Source organism: Oncorhynchus tshawytscha, linkage group LG02 (assembly GCF_018296145.1).
Source record: "Oncorhynchus tshawytscha isolate Ot180627B linkage group LG02, Otsh_v2.0, whole genome shotgun sequence".
NCBI classification, from domain to species: domain Eukaryota; kingdom Metazoa; phylum Chordata; class Actinopteri; order Salmoniformes; family Salmonidae; genus Oncorhynchus; species Oncorhynchus tshawytscha.
This window is the reverse complement of record NC_056430.1, coordinates 50,597,819-50,622,423: the sequence shown is the minus strand read 5'-3', so window position 1 is coordinate 50,622,423 and position 24,605 is coordinate 50,597,819. Positions and strand designations below refer to the sequence as shown.

General features: G+C 41.4%; 1 protein-coding gene across 2 annotated transcripts; it reads right to left on the bottom strand.

Moving 5' to 3' along the window:
* Positions 1 to 158: 158 nt before the first annotated feature.
* Positions 159 to 23,991, bottom strand: cfap100 (cilia and flagella associated protein 100). Of its 2 annotated transcripts, none has more exons than XM_024445794.2 (16): positions 23,857 to 23,991; positions 23,249 to 23,275; positions 22,093 to 22,167; positions 20,110 to 20,207; positions 19,605 to 19,797; positions 9,338 to 9,405; positions 8,785 to 8,948; positions 8,617 to 8,697; positions 6,995 to 7,197; positions 6,690 to 6,786; positions 6,498 to 6,540; positions 3,490 to 3,644; positions 1,996 to 2,131; positions 1,536 to 1,738; positions 1,174 to 1,267; positions 159 to 732 (listed from the first exon to the last, which is right to left on the bottom strand). In XM_024445794.2, exons 2-16 carry the CDS (start codon positions 23,271 to 23,273, stop codon positions 619 to 621), a joined length of 1,749 nt encoding a protein of 582 aa, XP_024301562.1. In that variant the 5' UTR covers positions 23,274 to 23,275; positions 23,857 to 23,991; the 3' UTR covers positions 159 to 618. The 2 variants fall into 2 exon arrangements, with proteins under 2 accessions (XP_024301562.1, XP_024301568.1); XM_024445800.2 differs by having other exon boundaries at positions 7,001 to 7,197.
* Between the last annotated feature and the right edge of the window lie 614 nt (positions 23,992 to 24,605).

Sequence of the window (24,605 nt, the reverse complement as noted above, 5' to 3'; positions counted from 1 at the left end):
GTACTGTCTTTTTTTTTTGTGTGTTTTTATAGTATTTCTGTAGAACTTAGAAATCTTAATCAAGTCTAGGTTTAGCTATCTGGCTTTCCTGGTTTCACTCTGGGGTTATAGATTATAGGTTTACATTGACTCCAAAGAGGCAAGAGCAGATATTTTTATTGTGAAATGTTTATTAATTTGTTCATCACATGCATGCAGTCCATCTAACTGCTATTCAGATATGATCAGGTAAAGAAGCACAATAGATTATCAATAATATAACGGATAAGAAATGTCATAAGAAAACAATCTGGTATGGCAAAATATTGTAAATCAAAATAATCCAAGTATATAAAATGTGTGGGGAGAGTACTGTTCACCTGCCCCAGAAAGCTCTCCACCAAAACAAAGTCCACATGCTTCCCATTGAGTCAATATAAACAACCACCCAGCACCAAAAAGTAGTACCTATCCCATCATGTGACATCACCAGCGTCCAATGGAGACATTTGAAAAGTCTTATACCTGTCATGTCAAATCCAATTATTGGTCAGTATTTACAGTGAGTCAGTCACAGCCCCACAATAGGCCAAAACATATTGAATGAGTTCTGGTCAGTAATGTGACTGACTCTGCCCTTTAGGTGAAGAAGTAAAGCTGCTCTTCTTTCTCCTTGTCTGAAATGTCATACACCTGGCTGGTCTTCAGCTTGCCGGCAGGGGGCTGTGATCTGGCCATCAGTTTCTTGCCAGTCTGGAGAAAAGCATTGTCAAATAAAGGGAACACAATGGTATGGTTTCTGTAGTACAATTAATTATATGACATGAACTCTAGATTTTTATTGAACGTCATGCTTATTCTCCATTTCTATCATATATTATAATAGAACAGTCGCCCAGGTAACTAAACCAATGGCTTAGGGCTGCATTCAATCCATATCGTGGAAGTATCGCAGAAGATCCACGGCATAGCTCGATTTAAATTTAAAGGTAATGTTCCTGCATTCACCGTAAAATCTGCATATGCCGGCTCAATCAGAAATGACCTTACATTTTTTCATGCGCAATGTAATCTGGGTTGTAGGCGTCTAATGAAAATGTCATGTTTCACACAGATTTTCTGACTGAACTTTGGTCATAACGTTTGCCTGTAGGATTGTAATGGTGTGGTGTTGAGGCAGATTGTGTGACTTACTGTTTTCTTGATGTCGGCCTGGGCTCTCTCCAGGGCCCTCTTCAGCCTCTCCTCCTGGTGCTGCTTTGCCTGATGCATCTTCTCATCACGCAGCCTAGGGAGAGGAAGCAAAGGATCATGGGCGGGAAAGGAGGAGAAGGGTTGATTAATTTAATCTAAACGGCTAAATCTCCAGTCTAGTTGTCAACTTCACAGAGATGTGCTTTAAACTGAAAGAAACTCAGTTCTGGCACCCAGCTACCAAATGGAACAGGCAACGCCTAAATCTTAGATCCTTAAGACGTGTAGGTTGAAATGGAATGGGGCCAACCTGACTAGCCTATATGATGGTCCTACGATGCTGTGTTCCAACTCTCCCCTACCTGAGCCTCCTTTCCTTCTCCTTGGTCCTCTCGGCCATCAGCAGTCGCTCCTTGGGGATCATCTCCACGTTCTCCAGCAGCTCGCCCAGGCGGCTCTCGATAACCGTCAGCATCTGCAGTGTGCTCAGGTTGGCCTCTGTGTCGCCCACGCAGCTCCGGTACACCTCCTCCACCTTAGCGCCCAGGGAGTCCAACATAAACTCCTACAGTGGAGGAACAAAGGTGAGAGAGAATGATCTATATGATCTAAGGCCAATGACTGGCTCACTACTGACATTAGCATGTCCTCTGCATAACCGTCAGTGTGACCTGTCCCATTTCCCACTGTGAGTAGAAGTGTCATTAGGCACAGATCTAGGATTTGCTTACCTTCCCCAAATCTGAACATTGACCATTAGGGACGGACAGACTCTAAACTGACTTTAGATCACGGTCTCAAGGGCAGTCTTCTCTCTCCTACCTGGTCGGCGGATTTGTACTTCCCAAAGTTGAAGAGGCGGGCCCTCAGCTCCAGCTCGGCAGCCCGGTCCCTCTCCCTCTGGATGGTGTGGGTCATGATGTCTATCTGCTGGGTCAGCTGGACAGTTTCCAGCTCCCTGCAGAGAGGGGGAGGAGCCGCGCAACACATAGAAACGAATGCAGGTGAGGAAAGAGAGAAATGGAACTATGAAGGGACCTCATGACATAAAGCATCCTAGCACTTGTCAATGTCAGTCAATGTCAGTCAAAATAATGTACTTTCTACAATAACTTGGAATTTTTATCGCTAATATCATGCTATTCTAAACATTTTGCCATGAGGCTGAGAGAATTTTGCATTTTTAAAGCTAATTTCCTGCAATTCTACACATATTTACCCTTTTTGTTGGAGCATCTGCCAAGTGCCTAAACAGGCTATTTCCTAAACTGTGCTGCACGTGTCCTCACCCACACCTCCCCTCACATCACTCCAGTGCTGTTCAACCTCCACTACAAAATCCTGGTTCACACCTACCAAGCTACGAACAACTCTGGACCAAAGTACCTGTCTGAACTCATTCTACCCTTTGCTCCTCCAGGTCCATCTCCCTTCCGCAGCCCTTCAGCAGACTATAAACTATGGGTGACAGGGCTTTCAGTTACGCGGCTCTGTGGCTGTGGAACGCACTTCCAGACACTATTAGGACTGCAGAGTCTCTGTCCTCATTTAAGGCACAGCTCAAGACCGTGCTGTTCAGACCGTGCTGACCGTGCTGTTCAGTAAAGCTTTCTAGGACCTCTGCTAATTCTGTTCTCATGTCCTCCGGATCTGACCACACCTGCATATAGCGTTGATTGTTTTCTGTGTTTTGGATTGTTTTTATTATCATTTATTAATTCTGTATTATTATTATTTATCTTTTCGCCTCTGGTCTGAGAAAAGCACTTTACAAATTAAATTAATTATTAGTATGAATTATATTGCTATTCTGCCCATTTTGCAATAAGGCTGAGAGAATGTTGTATTTTAAAAGCTAATCTCCTGCAATTCTACACATTTTGTCATGGAGCAGAGAGGAACATGTGCAGTTTTATAGCTAATATCATGCTATTTTACACATTTTGCAATGATGCTGAGATAATTTAGAATTTATAACTAATTTCCTGCTATTCTACAAATTTTGCCATGAGGCTGGGAGAACATTTTGCCGTTTTACAGCTAATGTCCTGTAATTCTAAACATTTTGTTCATATTCTATCTGGAGATCCTATTACATTACCAGAAGGGCTTTGACATAAACCCTCAAAGTTCCCGAATGGAGTGCAAATGGCAGCCATATTGGTCAGGGAGAAATCCAAACCAGTGTAACTGGAATGAGAGGCATAATCCAGTGGTCCCGAGCCACTGTGTGAATCTCTACATTCACTTCCATCTGTAGTACTCACTTCACTCTCTACCTACCTCTCACCTCTAACCCCAGCAGGTCTTACTTACATCTTCTTTCTTGTATGGTCCATGACCTTACTGAACACCTCCAGGGCCTCCTCCGTCTCCCTGGAGTTCTGGATCAGAGAGAGGTTCTGCTCCTCCAGCTCTGAAAGCAACTCCAGAAGCTGCCTGGGGTCTGTGAAATACAGCTCTGGGTGTTCCTGCAGGGGGCAACAATCACCACACACAGATACAGTGCCTTGCGAAAGTAATCGGCCCCCTTGAACTTTGCGACCATTTGCCACATTTCAGGCTTCAAACATAAAGATATAAAACTGTATTTTTTTGTGAAGAAACAACAACAAGTGGGACACAATCATGAAGTGGAATGACATTTATTGGATATTTCAAACTTTTTTAACAAATCAAAAACTGAAAAATTGGGCGTGCAAAATTATTCAGCCCTCTTAAGTTAATACTTTGTAGCGCCACCTTTTGCTGCGATTACAGCTGTAAGTCGCTTGGGGAATGTCTCTATCAGTTTTGCACATCGAGAGACTGACATTTTTTCCCATTCCTCCTTGCAAAACAGCTCGAGCTCAGTGAGGTTGGATGGAGAGCATTTGTGAACAGCAGTTTTCAGTTCTTTCCACAGATTCTCGATTGGATTCAGGTCTGGACTTTGACTTGGCCATTCTAACACCTGGATATGTTTATTTTTGAACCATTCCATTGTAGATTTTGCTTTATGTTTTGGATCATTGTCTTGTTGGAAGACAAATCTCCGTCCCAGTCTCAGGTCTTTTGCAGACTCCATCAGGTTTGCTTCCAGAATGGTCCTGTATTTGGCTCCATCCATCTTCCCATCAATTTTAACCATCTTCCCTGTCCCTGCTGAAGAAAAGCAGGCCCAAACCATGATGCTGCCACCACCATGTTTGACAGTGGGGATGGTATTTTCAGGGTGATGAGCTGTGTTGCTTTTACGCCAAACATAACGTTTTGCATTGTTGCCAAAAAGTTCAATTTTGGTTTCATCTGACCAGAGCACCTTCTTCCACATGTTTGGTGTGTCTCCCAGGTGGCTTGTGGCAAACTTTAAACAACACTTTTTATGGATATCTTTAAGAAATGGCTTTCTTCTTGCCACTCTTCCATAAAGGCCAGATTTGTGCAATATACGACTAATTGTTGTCCTATGGACAGAGTCTCCCACCTCAGCTGTAGATCTCTGCAGTTCATCCAGAGTGATCATGGGCCTCTTGGCTGCATCTCTGATCAGTCTTCTCCTTGTATGAGCTGAAAGTTTAGAGGGACGGCCAGGTCTTGGTAGATTTGCAGTGGTCTGATACTCCTTCCATTTCAATGTTATCGCTTGCACAGTGCTCCTTGGGATGTTTAAAGCTTGGGAAATCTTTTGTATCCAAATCCGGCTTTAAACTTCTTCACAACAGTATCTCGGACCTGCCTGGTGTGTTCCTTGTTCTTCATGATGCTCTCTGCGCTTTTAACGGACGTCTGAGACTATCACAGTGCAGGTGCATTTATACGGAGACTTGATTACACACAGGTGGATTGTATTTATCATCATTAGTCATTTAGGTCAACATTGGATCATTCAGAGATCCTCACTGAACTTCTGGAGAGAGTTTGCTGCACTGAAAGTAAAGGGGCTGAATAATTTTGCACGCCCAATTTTTCAGTTTTTGATTTGTTAAAAAAGTTTGAAATATCCAATAAATGTCGTTCCACTTCATGATTGTGTCCCACTTGTTGTTGATTCTTCACAAAAAAATACAGTTTTATATCTTTATGTTTGAAGCCTGAAATGTGGCAAAAGGTCGCAAAGTTCAAGGGGGCCGAATACTTTCGCAAGGCACTGTAAGCATAGGGACATACAGAGAATCTCAATAGCATTTCCTTGATTCATCGCGTCATCTCTCCTCACCTCCTTCTCAAAACCCATTGGATTAGAAGGTCAGAGGGGCGACTTTTGAGAAGGAGGCGAGGAGAGTGGACGTGAGGAATTGAGGAAACGCTATTGGAATTCTCCCATAGACTTCATCCAGGGCAAATTGAAAAGTAGTCAGAAGTTTATAAAAATGTACAGGGAAAGATATCCTTTAGCAGGAAGCTAGGTTGCCTGGATGGACTAGTGGGGTTGAAGTTCAACATAATCAGATTTTGCTTGGTTTTCCCAGATCAATCCTAGTCATGGGGCTCGTTTAAGTGGTAAGGCTGAAGCAACCAACTGCAGACGAAAGTCGAGGAGTGAAGTCGGGGGAGGTGCATCTGCGACAGCCGACAGTCGGACACAAATCAAATCAAATTTGTCACATGCGCCCGAATACAACAGGTATGGTTTTTCAACAGCAAGACTCATGGCAGTGTTGCCATTGTTTATACAAGCTTTTCTTTGTAATGTCGAACTAAACATGTCTCCGACCTCCATATTATACACTCACAAACTGTAAATATATGTGTGTACATTGTACTATCAATTAGTGATTGAGAGCCTCAAATATCACATTCATTTGTACATATCCACTGTATACATGAATCGCGGCAAAGTTGGTTTTGGTTTCAGTCACGTGTTTGGTCACTTTCGCATGGAGCAAACAAAAACACCCTCATGATTGGTTGACAATAGAGCCTCCCACAATCCAGGCTATGGCTGTAGGGTGAAGTTGGTGAAGAGCAACTGCAGAAACTTGCAGTTGACTGCAGTCAAAGCTTCATGAGTTCATGCAGTCGTCGTGTAGGCGCAAGTCGAAAATGTTTATTCCCTTAATGCGACACACTTTGGAAGGCAGCGACCAACGACGGTCAAAAGTGATCTGCTTGAACGCGCCCTTGGAGAATAGGTATTTTATTCGAGACTGATCCATTAAGCATACTTTTAAGGCCTGAGCTTAATCTGTGTCCGGAAAATCGGCACTTGACATTTTAAGTCATATTCAGCCTGTATTCACTTTTTATTCAAACGTCTCATTTATTCAATTTTCACATTTTCACATTTTTCAGAATGCCGTTATCCTCCAGTGTAATTCTTACCTTCTAAGGTTGAAACTAACCTCATATTCAGAGCTGTCGGTCTCCAGTTCTGCCACAGGACTCCTGAAAAGACAGGAACTCAGCACAAAGATGTGCCAAAATTATAGCATAGAACACGGTCATATTCAAACCCACTTCTGCCAATGGGTGACTCACATAGATACCCTGAGGCCCAATGTTGTACTCGTGATTTGTGACACACACACACTCACGTTTTGTCACTCTGGACTATCGACTGTCTAGAGGGGGCCCTGGCATCCCGGAGAGGGGGCAGCTCCCGACTCGCAAAGGACGCCCTGCTTTCCACACCTGTGTGTGTGCGTGCGCACGTGTGTACGTGTGTGTAAGGGAGAGGGAGAGACAGAAAACAGAGATTAAAAAAGGGGCGCTTTAGTATAGACATAAAATAGCATCAAATGCAACAGCCCGTCACCATTTTACAGGCCACTGCATCACAGTACTGAAGTCAAATGTTTATGCAACAATACATAACAAAACACTAAGAAAGAAGACATACTAGAACCTCTTTTCGGAGTGGCCCTCTCGTCTTTGTCTTTCTCTTTGGACTTGTCCTTGGTGGCAGACTTGGTGGTAGACTTGGCTTTGGGGGTCTTACCCTTGGCCCTCTGTGCCTCTTGCCACTCTGGAGGGGACAGCTTGAAGAGAAACTCCTTGTACATGGTGTACTCCTTTATGATGTCCTCAAACTTAGAGATGTCACTGCAGGTGAAGAGCATGCACGCACACACACAAACAAACGCATGACACACACACACACACACACACACACACACACACACACACACACACACACACACACACACACACACACACACACACACACACACACACACACATCTTTGAGATATACACTTCCTTTCAAAAGTTTGGGGTCACTTAGAAATGTCCTTGTTTTTTAAAGAAAAGCACATTTCTTGTCCATTAAAATAACATAAAATTGATCAGAAATACAGTGTAAACATTGTTAATGTTGTAAATGACTATTGTAGCTGGAAACGGCTGATTTCGAATGGAATATCTACATAGATGTACAGAGGCCCATTATCAGCAACCATCACTCCTGTGTTCCAATGGCCTGTTGTGTTAGGTAATCCAAGTTTATAATTTTAAAAGGCTAATTGATCATTAGAAAACACTTTTGCAATTATGCTAGCACAGCTGAAAACTGTTGTCCTGATTAAAGAAGCAATACAACTGGCCTTCTTTAGACTTTTGAGTACTGAGTTGAGTATCTGGAGCATCAGCATTTGTGGGTTCGATTACAGGCTCAAAATGTCCAGAAACAAAGAACGTTCTTCTGAAATGTATCAGTCTATTCTTGTTCTGAGAAATGAAAGCTATTCCATGCCAGAAATTGCCAAGAAACTGAAGCTCTCGTACAATGCTGTGAACTACTCCCTTCACAGAACAGCGCAAACTGGCTCTAACCAGAATAGAAAGAGGAGTGGGAGGCCCCGATGCACAATTGAACAAGAGTACAAGTACATTAGAGTGTCTAGTTTGAGAAAGAGTCGCCTGTCATTAAATAGTACCCGCAAAACACCAGTCTCAGCATCAACAGTGAAGAGCCGACACCAGGATGCTGGCCTTCTAGGCAGAGTTGAAAAGAAAAAGCCATATCTTAGACTGGCCAATAAAAATTAAAGTTTAAGATGGGCAAAAGAACACAGACACTGGACAGAGGAACTCTGCCTAGAAGGCCAGCATCCCGGAGTTGCCTCTTCGCAGGGTTTTGTAATGATCAATTAGCCTTTTGAAATGATAAACTTGGATTAGCTAACACAACGTGCCATTGGAACACATGAGTGATGGTTGTTGATAATGGGCTTCTGTACGCCCATGTAGATATTCCATAAAAAATCAGCTGCTTCCAGCTACAAAAGTCATTTACAACATTAACAATGTTTTACACTGTATTTCTGATCAATTCTATGTTATCTTAATGGACAAAAAATTGACCCCAAACTTTTGAACGGTGGTGTACATGATGTGTAACCTTTATGACTTTTTCACGTACATCAAGCATTGACTATAGTTTATTTACGCCAATAGTTCCAATATTATACTGAGGCCGGAGGCCATGGTCATCCTAGCTGTAATGCTCTGGGTATTACCCACCTCTTAATGGTCACCATCCTAGTCGTGAGCCTCTTGATCTCAGTCACCTTCTCCAGTTTCACTTTGGTCTCTAACTCAGCACTGTGCAAAATGGAGACACCATGTGATTTTATGAAGTAGAAGAGGAAGATAGATTGTACATATAGCAACCATATTGTTAGTTATTACACTTTGATGGCCTCCACAGAGTTCTTGTCATTCTCTTTGAGGAACTCGTCGAACATGATGGCGTCGTCCTCCAGGAACCGCTCGGCGCGCATCAGCTTCCTCTCCTGGCCGGTCGCCATTTTCTCCAGCTGCTCGATCTCTCCACGCTTCACAGCCAAGGAGTACTGGGAGAGAGGGGGAGAGAGATGAGGGAGATAGGGATGGGGAGAGAGAGATGGGGGATTAGGGATGAGAAGGGACAAGCAGGGTTGAAGGATGGATAGAAGGATGGATGGATGGATGGACAGGAGAGAGAAAGATTGAGGGCGGGAAGAAGGGAGATGTCAAGAGGTGGGAAATGCCACCAACTTGAGGGAGCTGGAGAAGCTTGTATTGACTGTACCTGCACACAGGCTACTCCTCACTAGTGGGAACCACTAAAGACACTTTAATTCAATGATCAAGCATTTCTGTATCGTATAAAGAACGAATATCTGTGGACACATTCCAGTTGTCATAAAGAGCATAACATGATCACCCGGGCAGTTTTAATGGACCTTCGTTCCCTTCTTACCTCCAGCAGAAACATCTCCCTTTTCTTGGTGATAAACTCATTCATGCTCTCTTTGTCAATATTGCGATCTGGGGAGAAACAGTATGGTTGGTTACACACACACATACATTCATGCCACACACACATCACAACTGCTGATAACAGACTGCTAAATACTGCACAATTTAAACATTTGCCCCCCAATCCCCCTTTCCCCAATACACGTGTAAATATAGGACTATAAATTGTGCCTTCCTGTATTATACTTTTGCTAAAATGTTTATTCTACTGAGTCATTTACTTTTTGTTCACATTCTTATATTGTATTATTTCTTACTGTTGTTGCACTGTCAAGAAGGAACCTGCAAGTAAGCATTTGGTTGGACGGTGTATACAGATGTCGGATCTTAATTTGACCATTTCATCGCAAGAGGAAATTAGTCCTGCAGCAGGAGGACGTGAATGAATACTGAATATTTAGAATTGGCGCCAGGGGGCAGCTGGAATCAGTCTTTGTAGGCTATATAATGCAGTACCGTACCTACCATAAGCTGGGTATAAATACAGCATCTTCAGTTCCAACAGCCCCGACCCAACTCATTGGAATGACTCAACTAGGGTTGAATGGCAGGAAGCCCGTTACCAAGATTTACTGGGATTTGCCGCCTAAAACCACTCCCTTTTCCAGGGAAAAATAACTGTGTGAAAACGGTAAATTATAAATCATTATTTATATGAACAGCATGGTGTGAAATGGAACTGTTAAATTATACAGTGGCAAGAAAAAGTATGTGAACCCTTTGGAATTACCTGTATTTCTGCATAAATTAGTCATCAAATTTGATCTGATCTTCATCTTAGTCACAATAATAGATGAACACAGTGTGCTTAAACTAATAACCCCCAAATTATTGTATTTTTCTTGTCTATATTGAATACATAATAAAAAAATTCACAGTGTAGGTTGGAAAAAGAATGTGAACCCCTAGGCTAATGACCTTTCCAAAAGCTAATTGGAGTCAGGAGTCAGCTAACCTGGAGTCCAATCAATGAGACGAGATTGGAGGTGTTGGTTAGAGCTGCCCTGCCCAACAAAAACACTCACAAAATTTGAGTTTGCTATTCACAAGAACCATTGCCTGATGTGAACAATGCTTCGAACAAAAGAGATCTCAGAAGACCTAAGATTAAGAATTGTTGACTTGCATAAAGCTGGAAAGGGTTACAAAAGTATTTCTAAAAACATTGATGTCCATAAGTCCACGGTAAGACAAATAGTCTATAAATTGAGAAAGTTCAACACTGTTGCTACTCTCCCTAGGAGTGGCCGTCCTGCAAAGATGACTGCAAGAGCAGAGCGCAGAACGCTCAATGAGGTGAAGAAGAATCCTAGAGTGTCAGCTAAAGACTTACAGAAATCTCTGGAACATGGTAACATCTCTGTTGACGAGTCTACGATACGTAAAACACGAAACAAGAATGGTGTTCATGGCAGGACACCACAGAAGAAGCCACTGCTGTCCAAAAAAAAAACATTGCTGCACGTCTGAAGTTTGCAAAAGAGCACCTGGATGTTCCACAGTGCTTCTGGCAAAATATTCTGTGGACAGATTAAACTAAAGTTGAGTTGTTTGGAAGGAACATACAACACTATGCGTGGAGAAAAAAAAGGCACAGTACACCAACATCAAAACCTCATCCCAACTGTAAAGTATGGTGGAGGGAGCATCATGGTTTGCGGCTGCTTTGCTGCCTTAGGGCCTGGACAGCTTGCTATCATCGACGGAAAAATGTATTCCCAAGTTTATCAAGACATTATTCAGGAGAATGTTAGGATATATGTCTGCCAATTGAAGCTCAATAGAAGTTGGGGGATGCAACAAGACAACGACCCAAAACACAGAAGTAAATCAACAAAGAAGAAAATACGCCTTCTGGAGTGGCCCAGACAGAGTCCTGACCTCAACCCGATTTAAAATGCTGTGGCATGACCTCGAGAGCGGTTCACACCAAACATCCTAAGAATATTGCTGAACTGAAACAGTTTTGTAAAGATAAATGGTTAAAAATTCCTCCTGACTGTTGTGCAGGTCTGATCCGCAACTACAGAAATTGTTTGGTTGAGTTTATTGCTGCCAAAGGAGGTTCAACCAGTTATTAAATGCAAGGGTTCACATACTTTCTCCACCCTACACTGTGAAGGTTTACACGGTGTGTTCAATAAAGACATGAAAATCTATAATTGTTTGTGTGTTATTAGCTTAAGCAGACAGTGTTTGTCTAGTGTTGTGACATAGATGAAGATCAGATCAAATGATATGACCAATTTATGCAGAAATCCAGGTAATTCCAAGGGTTCACATACTTTTTCTTGCCAATGTATGCAATGTCTAAATCTGGTTTCTCTACGGTGCCTGCATGATGAATCATCAACGCTCAGGGTGGGGACAGACAGCCCATCTCAGAATGGAGCGCAGTTCACAATGCATGTAGACCTACCATAACTTTTATTCTTGGAACAGGTAGGCCTGCATTTGCTGCAGCATAGTCTAAAGTAGCTACAGTAAAATAAAGTCTGAATGCACATCTAATTTATCCATCTCCATCTGGCTTTCAGGGGCCACCAAAAGTTTGTATTGTAAAGATATATATTTTTTAATGCAGCTGCAGAGTTTTACAACAGCCTAGCACTTGAATATCGTTGCTTTAAATCAGTGAATGTGCAAGCACTTTCTCCATCAACTCCATTCAAATTGCATCCAAAATAGATACTCCTGTTCTATACTGAACAAATATATAAACGCAACATGTGAAGTGTTGGTCCCATGTTTCATGAGCTGAAATAACAGATCCCAGAAATGTTTCATACGCACAAAAATCGTATATCTCTCAAATGTTATGCACACATTTGTTTACATCCCTGTTAGTGACCATTTTTCTTTTGCCAAGAAAATTCATCCTCCTGACAGATGTGGCATATCAAGAAGCTGATTCCACAGCATGATCATTATACAGGTGCACCTTGTGCCCGGGACAATAAAAGGCCACTCGAAAATGTGCAGCTTTGTCACACAATACAATGCCACAGGTGTTTTAAGTTTTGAGGGAGTATGCAATTGGCAAGCTGACTGCAGTAATGTCGACCAGAGCTGTTGTCAGAGAATTTAATGTTAATTTCTCTACCATAAGCTGCCTCCAACGTTGTTTTAGAGAATTTGGTAGTATGTTCAACAGGCCTCACAACCGTAGACCACTTGTAACCACGCTTTCCCAGGACCTCCACATCCGGCTTCGGGATTACACACCCGAATAATATCTGCACAAACTGTAGGAAACGGCCTCAGGGAAGCTCATCTGTGTGCTCGTCGGCCTCACCAGGGACTTGATCTGACTGCAGTTCGCCGTCGTAACCAATTTCAATTGGCAAATGCTCACCTTCGATGGCCACTGGCACGCTGGAGAAGTGTTCTCTTCACGGATAGGCAGTATGGCAGTACCGGTCAGTATGGCATTGTGTGGGCTAGTGGTTTGCGGATGTCAACGTTGTGAACAGAGTGTCTCATCGTGCCGGTTGGGTTATGGAATGGGCAGGCAGAAGCTACGGACAACGAACACACTTGCATTTTATCAACAGCAATTTGAATGCACAGATATACCATGATGAGATCCTGAGGCCCATTGTGGTGCCATTCATCCGCCACCATCACGGCGGCCCCATGTCGCAAGGATCTGTACACAATTCCTTGAAGCTGAAAATGTCCCAGTTCTTCCATGAGCTGCATACTCCAGACATGTCACCCATTGAGCATATTTGGGATGCTCTGGATCGACGTGTATGGCACCGCGTTCCAGTTCACACCAATATCCAGCAACTTCGCACAGCCATTGAAGAGGAGTGTAACAACATTCCACAGGCCACAATCAACAGCCCGATCAACTCTATGTGAAGGAGATGTCTTGCTACATGAGGTAAATAGTGGTCACACCAGACACTGAGTGGTTTTATGATCCATGCCCCTACCTTTTCTTTTAAGGCATTTGTGACCAACAGATGCACATCCGTATTCCCAGTCATGTGAAATCCATAAATTAGGTCCTAATGAATGTATTTCAATGGACTGATTTCCTTTCATGAACTGTAACTCAGTAAAATCTTTGAAATTGTTGCATGTTGCGTTTATATTTTTGTTCAATATATATTGATATATAGCCCTAGTCCTCACAGGTAGTTTTAAAGAAGAGCGAAGGCTATAGCAGTTATTTAGCCTTCTGCATCTAATTCTAGTCCTATATTATTCAAGGATGTCATTAGAATGATGAAGATAAGGACAATAAAATGTGTTTCCTTTACCTGTTGAAAGCGTGGAGGGAAGGAAGCAACAATAGAGAGAGAAAGAGGAGGTAGGCTAATAACATTAGGGGGAAAATTATGAAAGATATATATATATATGCATGAGCCTACTGTTCCATAAGGTGTTTTTTAATCTGTTTTTAAATCTAATTTTACTGCTTTCATCATTTACTTGATGTGGAATAGAGTTCCATGTAGTCATAGCTCTATGTGCCTTCCATAGTCTGTTCTGGACTTGGGGACTGTGAAGAGGCCTCTTGTGGCATGTCTTCTGGGGTGTGCATGGGTGTCAGTAGTTTAGACAGTCAGCTCAGTGCATTCAACATGCATTCAACCTTTCATAAATACAATTAGTGATGAAGTCAATCTCTCCTCCACTTTGAGCCAGGAGAGATTATTATTATTTTTTTAAATATTTTTTTTACTAGGCAAGTCAGTTAAGAACAAATTCTTATTTTCAATGACGGCCTAGGAACAGTGGGTTAATTGCCTGTTCAGGGGCAGAACGACAGATTTGTACCTTGTCAGCTCAGGGATTTGAACTTGCAACCTTTCAGGTACTAGTCCAATGCTCTAACCACTAGGCTACCCTGCCTATTATTAATATTAGCTCTCTGTGTACATCCAAGGGCCAGCCATGCTGCCCTATTCTGAGCCAATTACAATTTTCCTAAGTCCTTTTTGGTGGCACCTTTACCACACGACTGAACAGTAGTCAAGGTGCGAAAAAACTAGGGCCTGTAGGACCTGCCTTGTTGATAGTGTTGTTAAGAAGGCAGAGCAGTGCTCTATCATGGACATACTTCTCCCCATCTTAGCTACTGTTGTATCAATGTGTTTTGACCATGACAGTTTACAATCCAGGGTAACTCAAAGCATCTCGACTTGAGCAATTTCCACATGGTTTATTACAAGATTTAGTTGAGGTTTAGGGTTAAGTGAATGTTTTGTTCCAAATACAATGCTTTTAGTTTTGGAAATATTTATGGCTAACTTATTCCTTGTCACTCACTCTGAAACTAACTGCTACTCTTTTTTAATAGTGTTGAGTCATCCGCATACATAGACACTCTGGCTTTACTCAAAGTCAGTTAGTAAAAAAAAAAAGCAAGGCATAAACAGCTACCCTGGGGAATTCCTGATTCAACCTGGATTATGTTTGAGAGGCTTCCATTAAAGAATACCCTCTGTGTTCTGTTAGACAAGTATCTCTTTATCCACATTATAGCAGGGGGTTTAAAGCCATAACACATATGTTTTCCAGCAGCAGACTATGATCGATAATGTCAAAAGCTGCACTTAAGTCTAACAAGACAGCCCCAACAATAATTTTATCATCAATTTCTCTCAGCCAATCATCAGTCATTTGTCATTTGTGTAGGTGCTGTGCTTGTTGAGTGTCCTTCCCTATAAGCGTGTTGAAAGTCTGTTGTCAATTTGTTTACTGTGAAATAGCATTGCATCTGGTCAAACAGGTATTCAGACCCCTTGACTTTTTCCACATTTTGTTACTTTACAGACTTATTCTAAAATTGATTATATAATGTTTTTTCCTCATCAATCTACACACAATACCCTATTATGACAAAGCAAAAACAGGGTTTTAGAAATGTTTGCAAATTTATTACAAATAAAAAACAGAAATACCTTATTTACATAAGTATTCAGAAACTTTGGTATGAGACTCGAAATTGAGCTCAGGTGCATCCTGTTTCCATTGATCATCCTTGACATGTTTCTACAACTTGATTGGAGCACCTGTGGTACATTCAATTGATTGGACATAATTTGGAAAGGCACACACCTGTTTATTTAAGGTTCCACAGTTGACAGGGCACATCAGAGAAGAAACCAAGCCATGGGGTCGAAGGAATTTTCCGTAGAGCCACCGGACTATTACTACTCCACCAATTAGGCCTTAAGGTAGAGTGGCCAGATGGAAGCCACTCCTCAGTAAAAGGCACATGACAGCCCTCTAGAAGTTTGCCAAAAGGCACCTAAAGGACTCTCAGACCAGGAGAAAAAAGATTATCTGGTCTGATGAAACCAAGACGGAACTCTTTGGCCTGAATGCCAAGCATCACGTCTGAAGGAAACCTGGCACCATTACTACGGTAAAGCATGGTGGTGGCAGCATCATGCCTTGGCGATGTTTGTCAGGGACAGGGACTGAGAGACTCGACCGGATTGAGGGAAAGATGAACGGAGCAAAGTAAAGAGAGATCCTTGATGAAAACCTGCTCAAGACCTCAGACTGGGGAAAGGTTCACCTTCCAACAGGACAACGACCCTAACCATACAGCCAAGACAATGCAGGAGTGGCTTCGGGACAAGTCTCTGAGTGTCCTTGAGTGGCCCTGTCAGAGCCAGACTTTAACCTGATCGAACATCTCTGGAGAGACCTGAAAATAGCTGTGCAGTGACGCTCCCTATACAACCTGGCAGGGCTTGGGAGGATCTGCAGAGAAGATCGGGAGAAACTCCCCAAATACAGGTGTGTCAAGCTTGTTCCGTCATACCCAAGAAGACTGTAATCGCTGCCAAAGGTCCTTCAGTAAAGTACTGAGTAAATGGTCTGATTACTTTTTTAGCAAACATTTCTAAAAACCTGTTTTTGCTTGGTCGTTATGGGGTATTGTGTGTAGATTGATGAGGGGGGGGAAAACGATTTAATCCATTTTAGAATAAGGTTGTAACGAAACAAAATGTGGAAAAAGTCAAGGGGTCTGAATACTTTCCGAATGCACTGTATGTATTGGATAATGACAAAATAATTTGGCCATGAAATGTCTTTAATGTAGGGCTTTTAAATGTATTTAATGTATGGCTCATCAGGCTCAGGTAGCATCAGGCTTGAATTTTCAATCAAAGCTCTAATCAAATCCAGACATGAAATGCTTTTGAATGACACTTCCGGTTTTGGCGGGAAATACTGGGTTACCCAGGAGAAAAATGATTTACTCTCGGGAACATTTGTAAAATTTGTAAAATACCGGGAAAATATTCAACCCTAGCCCCCACACCATGGCCCAACTAGAAATTTGTGCAATTTATGCCAGTCCAATGGTGGTCCCGACAGTGTGCAAAAAAAGGGGCAGGGGCGGGGGGGATTACTCTTAAATATAGGATGGTATCCATCATTCGGCTATGCATATTTGGGAGAGAACACGTGATGATGATGATTCATTGATTTGTGCAGGACAGTGATTTAATAGGCTAAGCCTACTGAAATAGATCTCCCCTCATTCTGAATTTTTTTCCATCTCTGTCATATGAAACTGGTGGCATGTGTGGTACCAGCACATTGACGCGTATTACCATGTTTGCATTGCTGCGCTGATAATGTGAAAAATATATTTTTTAGCAACATTCTAAGAATTCTATATATATGGGGCATAACAATCTCAGCTCTGTAGATTTTGCTGCGAAGAGATAGAATCAATAGATCATTTATTCTGGTATTGCCCCTATGTAGCTTGTTTCTGGTCACAGGTTCAGGAATGGTTAAAAAATCACAACGTACACTTAACCTTACAAATAGCAGTGTTGGGCGATATGGAAAGCCATAGTCAGTCCATAAATAATACTCGTAGGAAAAGTTTTCATCTTTAGCTCACAATCTGTGGATACCATACGATTAGAAAGGTTTTTTTTTAATTATGTAAAACATCACAGCACAATTGAAAAATTTGTGGCACATGGAAACCAAACAAGGGTGGTCTATGGTGATAGGTGGGATGGGCTGAGAGTAGCTGAGGGTTGGGATTAAAGAGATTATATTTGGTCATGTTTTATTGTTATGTGACTGATTTATATAAAAGTAAAAGTACCATGTATGCAAAATGTACTGCTTATGTCAAATGAATATGTAAAATGAATATGTAAAATGTATATGTAAAATGTATGTATGTGTAGCAGAAAAGCTTTAAAATATATATATTTGTCCTCTGGAGATTAAAAAAACAAACATTAATTGCAAACATTGATGGCACTAGATTGTCGCCAGCTGATGTCTCAATAAACCATCTTTAAATTCTAAATTCATCTGCACAGCTGATCTAAATTGCAACCATTATTGGTCACCTCATTACCATTCCCTATCAGATGTCATCGTTACCTTAGTCCTGCTTGCAACCAAAGTCTTCAAGATATGTTCGCCCCCTGGTTGGTACTGTCAACGTTTTGAACAGACTAAGTGCGATTGATCTACTGTATTTGACAAGCATTCCATACAATTGAAATAAAGTATTTCCTCACTTACCTCGGCAAATCTACTGTGGCAATTTTCCTGACACTTTGTATGACTGGAAACTAATGTTGGTGTTCTTATTTTATTAGTTTCCTATTTATGATATCTGCTAAATACAACTGTCTATAAAAGTGTCTGGTATGGTTATTTCTTATCAAGATCGGGGTAAAATATCTGAAATGTGGAACTAAATCAAGTCAATGGGGAGATTGGGTTATTTGTGCCAGAAGGGTATGGGCCAGAATCAAACCCATGCCAACACAGTAAGCCTACATGTGCACGCTGAAGGAAGCAGCCCTAACCACTAGACCACCCCAGACCACAATTGAGCTACATTGTGACAGTTGATTGGCAACATTAGGTTCGCTAGAACTCCTAAGCTGTCCTCTTTTTCGATAACATATACTGTAGAGCTAAAAAAAAAAATCATGGTCTTTCACGTGCCATTGTGCTCCATTCCGTAGGCTACCTCATTATTCTCAATTTCATCTTTTCTTTACAGCTGATATTATAGGCCTATTCGTGCAATTAGTTTTGACAGGCTACAGTAGGCCATAGTTTAGGTGTAGCCTACTGTACAGCTGCATTTCAGATACACTTGACACCTGTATGTCATAGCCTAGTGGAGACCAATATATAGCTTGTGTTAATAAGCTATATAAAATGACAGTTGTTGATGTGTATGGCTGAAAGTTGCAGTAATAGGACCTAGGCCTAGCATTTGAGCGAGAGGGAGGATGATTTTGATAGCAAGCCCTTATCCCAATGACTCAACTGCCCCCGCACGGAGAGAAAGAGAACTGCTCATTTTGACGCAGTAGGGAAAAGGTTGATCATGGACTCTGTTCCACACAGCGGTTGTGTTGTTGGTGTCGGAGGTGGAACTGTGTTAGAGCTGTCAAATCCACAAGTGGCTCCCGGGCATTATACCTAAAACGGACATTGCCATTGGCTGCACAAGTCACATTAACAGAAATCCCATGCAAAGGAGTCACATTAACAGATATATCATGCAGAGGAGTCACATTATCAGAAATCTTATGCAGAGGAGTTCCATTAACATAAATCCCATGCAGAGGAGTCACAATAACAGAAATCCCATGTAGCCTTGTTTACAAGTTTGAACACTAGAATGTGAGATTAGGATGATGGAAAATCCTCATTATTTTGTTTTATGATTTTTTTTATTTGAGTGTAATTATTTCTATATAGGCTATACTTTCTCGCTCTGAACTTCTAACAAGAGTGGGGCAGGCGTGGCTTCGTGATAATGATCGCAAGAGCAGCTGCTCACCGATTTGATGGCTCCAACTGCAGTTTCACCTCTGACACTGCCAAAACATCTGCTACGCGGGTGTCTGCTATCACCGGTTAACACTTGATCTGATTGAATCTAGGCCCAAGTTAAGATCTGTCATCTGTACCACCAACATGAAATAGCATGGCATTGTCAAAAGATGGGCCTGAGGTTAGGTATAAAGGCAGAGGCAAATAAAAAGTGTTGTTTTGCAGTCTGTATTTTCAGTGCACTGGATTGACCATAATAATTATTTCAGTTGTGTCAATGACTCCAGTGTAAGCCTAAGGCCTTTGTGTTTAGGCCTAGACTATACAGTATGTGTGTGTATAGACCTAAAGTGTGTGTCATAACATGTCAATTATGGTGAGGCAACATGGTGTGTGTGCACCTTTGATCATGGCCACCCTCCAGGCAGGGGTGTTTTGTTGCTGGGCCAGGATGCTCTCCTCCCCTCCTGGCTGAGCTGTGTCCTCCTCCAGACCCTCTCTCAGTTCCCTGAGGAGGTCACCCTGCTTGGCCTTCATACGGCCCGCATAGGTCACCTTCTCATGGACCCGCAAACTCAACTGGCTCTGCAGCTCCTGGAAAGAAAATAGGTGCATTATTTGACATGATGTTGGACAGATACCAGTTGGACAGAGGTAACTAAACAGTAACTATATGTGTAATGCATTGAATAAAACATGATTTTGGAGATCGCATTCACGGAAAACACTGCATATGTAGGCTCAATCGGGAAATTGCCTTTAAAAAACACAATGCCAGATACCCCATGATCAGATTGATTCCTGGCCAAAGTTGCATTGTCAACAATTGTATTTAATCTATAATAATGACACTAAAATATTTATTGTCACACACACGTGAACACACACATACACACACATACACACCAGTTTCCTGCGCTCCTTTTCCTTGTTCCTGATCAGAAATATGTCGCTGTTGTCAAGCACTTTAAAAGGGTTCGCCCCAGGCATCTGTTTATATACATCTTCACACATAGCAATAAAAAACAGGGACAAATGTCAGAAGAAGAGTAGCCCATAGACAACTGTGGCTTGCATTTAAACCAGTACCAGTAAATTGACCTCTCAAAAACAGCATGCATGTTGCACCAACATAATACCAAGAATAAACTAGTAGGGGAGAGTGGGGTAAGTTGAGCCAAAGGAGTAAAGGCGTCAGCATGCTTCAGTTCAGTTGGCGCCTAGCCGGACTCTGCTAGCCAAACCGAATGAGTGTGCTCCCATACTCCATTAAAAGACCTTCGCTTGAAAATTCTAAAAAGCAGCAATAGTACTGTTTGTCCATTTTGAAATGCCGTAGCCATTATACACTTCCTCAAAATATTCAGAATGAATCCAAGATAACTCAAGAAATGTTGAAGTTTTTGCCGAAATCTTATTTGCGCAATTTCACATCTAACTAAGATGTTTGGTGAAGTAATTCGTAATGAAAAAATGTACACGAAAATAAGTCGTTGAATGATAACAAAGACTTCATTGAAGAATCCCTACTGTTGACCAATTGCCGACTAAGGGGCAGAGACTTCGGCTCCGAACTTAGGCTCGCCTGCAGAAAAAATGTTGTGTGTCTGAATAGCTGAAAGAACAGTCACTGAAGTCCAAAGGAAAGAAAACATCACAAAATGTCATCATAATATATGCACGAACTCTTCCGAACTGTTTCGGCTAGGAAGCATGCGTTTAGGAGACCATAGACAAAATGAATAATTTGTCCAAATATTTAGGAAGAGCTCATAATTTTATGGAGTTTGTGAAGGAAGAAACCATATAGAAAAGGTATGCAAGTTAGGTACATAAAACTGTTTTTCACCAAGTCAATTTAATTTATTGTGTTACAGGTTTCATAATGCTAGGATCTAAACCAAAGTACTGTATATATCATTTTAAGATTGTTCAATACATCAGTTAGAGTCTCTATAAGCTTCAATAGGTGGTCCTAAACCTAGCATGAAAGTGCATCCTTGTAGCTGTGTGGGCTAATATAGTTAAAATGTTTGCCTTGGGGTAAATTGAGCCAATGACAAAATGAGTGAATTTAAGTGTTTTATTCCCAGGTGTAATGCAAGGCATTATCGCTGGGATATGACGTAACAACAGGTCCTGGCCTATGGTAAGAGTGCTGTTTTTTTAGTACAAAGTGTTTGTTTTGTTAAGCCTGTGTTAAGAGACCCTTAAAATTATTAAAAGGCAAAAAAAAGCGATTGTGATGGTGTTTAATTGTATTTGGGAAATAAAGATGGTTTTAAAAAGATAGTGGTAATATTTCATTCAGTACAGGAATTTTTAGGCAACTTAACTGACTCTGTCCCGCAGCTCAACTTTCCCCATAACCGGCTATGTTTTTAAAACTGTAAAGTTTACATGAATTCAGAGTATTTCCACGGATATACAACATCCTGAAATATATGTAGACATCTTTATTAGAAACAATACTATATCTCCCTTGGCAGAGTGATGCTGAATGTAAAAAATGTTTCAATGTACCCCACTCTCCCCTACTACTATTTTACTGTCTTTGTACATCTAGGATGGTGTCATACATTTCAGAACCAGTTGATTGAACTGTTGATTACATTTTCTATACAGTTTTTATTTCATTATTTTATCTACAGTAGTTTATAACAGGTTAACCCTAGACTGGAATGAAGTGGGATTAGAGGGATGTCATAAAAGTCAAAAGACTAAGTGAGATGAACGACATGGAATTGGAACAGGAACAGGATTTTTCCATTACTTCTTCCTAGTCTATTTTATGACAGAATCATTCTAGGGGTAACCTCAAAGTGACTCATCATCAATATTACAAGTAATGCTAACAGTTAGTTAGATGATATGTACAATAGCTACTACCTGTAGATATCACTGACTTGGTGGCACTCGCCGACTGGGCCACTATCATGGGACCTGACAGCATGTTTGGTCCTCCTGTCGAATAGAATCGCATACAAAATATAGAAAATCAAAACTAGAATTCACACCCAGTAGAAACAGTAGGTTTATGATGTGTAAAGTAGCCTAGTCTTGCATGGCGAGCCTTCACAAAACTTGTCTCATTCACCATGGGAGAGTGGGGTAACTTGAGCAAAAGGAGTTGAGCCATCCTTGTTTCTAAGAAACTATACACAAAATGAATCATTTGACCAAATGTTTAGGAAGAGGTTATAATTTCATGGAATCTGTGAAGGAAGAAACTACATTGAAAACGAAAGTTAGGTCCATAAAACTGATTTTCACAAAGTAAAATTAATGTATTGTGTTAATAAGAGGTTTCATGGTGCTTGTATCTAAACCAAAGTAGGTCATTTTAAGATTTCCTACCCTGTCCCATGGCTCAACCTACCCTGTCCCATGGCTCAACCTACCCTGTCCCATGGCTCAACCTACCCTGTCCCATAGCTCAACCTACCCTGTCCCATAGCTCAACCCTACCCTGTCCCATGGCTCAACTTACCCTGTCCCATGGCTCAACCTACCCTGTCCCATGGCTCAACCTACCCTGTCCCATGGCTCAACCTACCCTGTCCCATAGCTCAACCTACCCTGTCCCATGGCTCAACTGACCCTGTCCCATGGCTCAACCTACCCTGTCCCATGGCTCAACCTACCCTGTCCCATGGCTCAACCTACCCTGTCCCATGGCTCAACCTACCCTGTCCCATGGCTCAACCTACCCTGTCCCATGGTTCAACTTACCCTGTCCCATGGCTCAACCTACCCTGTCCCATGGCTCAACTTACCCCATATCTGGGGTAAGTTGTGCCAAGAGACCACTTGTTTTGTTTTCAAGACTTTCATGTTTACATGAATTCTGGTTATTTCCATGGATACACAACATCCTGAAATATATGTAGATGTCTTTGTTAGAAAGAATAGTATATATCCCTTGACGGGGTGATGTTGAAAGTAAAAAATGGCTCAATTTACCCCACTCTCCCCTATGTGTTTAGTAAAAGCCATTGTACAGTATCAGTGTGTCAAGATGAAGACTTATATGACTGATACTTACTGTGCCTTGATGTTGGTGACAGCATCCCTACAGTAGAAAGTGAATGCAAATTACTACAATTAGGGTTGCTAAGACTGATAAATAGGGGACAGGTTTTTTCACACATTGCATGTCAACTATAAGTCAATCGAATCACAATGGTGAATGTGGTAACAAGTGAATTCTCTAAATGGTGAGTAACATCATAAGACATGTCTATAGTTTTGCCTAGTTGTTTTCATCAAGAGAATGTTACAATAATGTTTCGTTTAAAACGGGCCAAAAGACCTTTCTCTTTAATAGGAAGGATTTATGTTAATAGCTGTTCTCCTTGGTATCCTTGTCCTTTATAGCGTCAGCTGTGTTCTTTGTGTGTTGCCCTGTCAATTTGTTTTCTACTTGGTTTTAATTTTATGCACTTTGAGATGATTTTGTATAATGAGAAGCGATTCACAAATTTAATAAATTATTCTTATTATTTATGTTTCCAAAAGTTTATCAACAATGTCGCCCAAAAATCTACAAATGGAGCCAAATTGGCTTGTTGTAACATACAACATTTTTGCAACCTACTTTATCTAATATTATGTCAGAGTAAAATACGGTTTGTTTTGAACATCTTTCCTTACCTTCAATTAGATTAATCCCTTTACGGTGTATTCTGCTGAAACACTTTGTCAAATGAGCGTCTTGAGAGAGTTCTACCCCTTTTCTTCGGAATTCGATTGTCCTGAGTTTGCGTTCTGTTGCCGTGGTAACATTATTGTTCAGCAGGTTCTATTTTCTTACCACTCGATGACGCTGTTTCCCAACATTCTACTCAGTCGTCAAACGCTTGTGTTCTATGCTACCGCATTTTACAAGACTCAGGGAATTTTAGAGTTAGATTGCTTAGCATCAAATTGCCCGGGACGTCTCATTTGTTTACATTGGGCACGGAAGAATACTTGATATGTTATTATAGCACAACTGACCATTTTGGGTATGGGCCAGACCACCACTGATAATTCTATGATATTTGTACCCATATTTGCATAGTCCACGTGCTCCTCCATATAGGCAAAAAAAAAAAAAAAAAATTCAAATTGTTGATATTGAGGAAGTATTTATATTTTCTCATGTGTCCAGTGAGGGTCAATAGTTTCTCAAGCTAAAGGTCTCTGCAAGTTGATCTGCTGCCCACAGCCTATACCCCAAAGAGGATTTGTGCAATCCCCTCTACACCTCACCTTATTGACACCCAGTGTACTGAAATGTCCTGGCTAACTCAGGATACTGTAGAGCGCGTTGTGATAATACTCAGATTATGCTAGCTAATCGTTTTGTCTCTATTACAGGTCCCTCCTGTCCATGTAATCTTTATCAATTTGATCTGAAA

Excerpts from the sequence above, each read along its gene's own strand:
- cfap100 (XM_024445794.2), bottom strand. The coding sequence starts at position 23,273 with ATGCTGTCACCAACATCAAGGCACA. Across the intron at positions 8,698-8,784 it reads TCTGTGGAGGCCATCAAAGT|TGCTGAGTTAGAGACCAAAG; the intron begins GTAATAACTAAC and ends CATTTTGCACAG. Across the intron at positions 2,132-3,489 it reads GACCATACAAGAAAGAAGAT|GGAGCTGGAAACTGTCCAGC; the intron begins GTAAGTAAGACC and ends CCCTCTCTGCAG.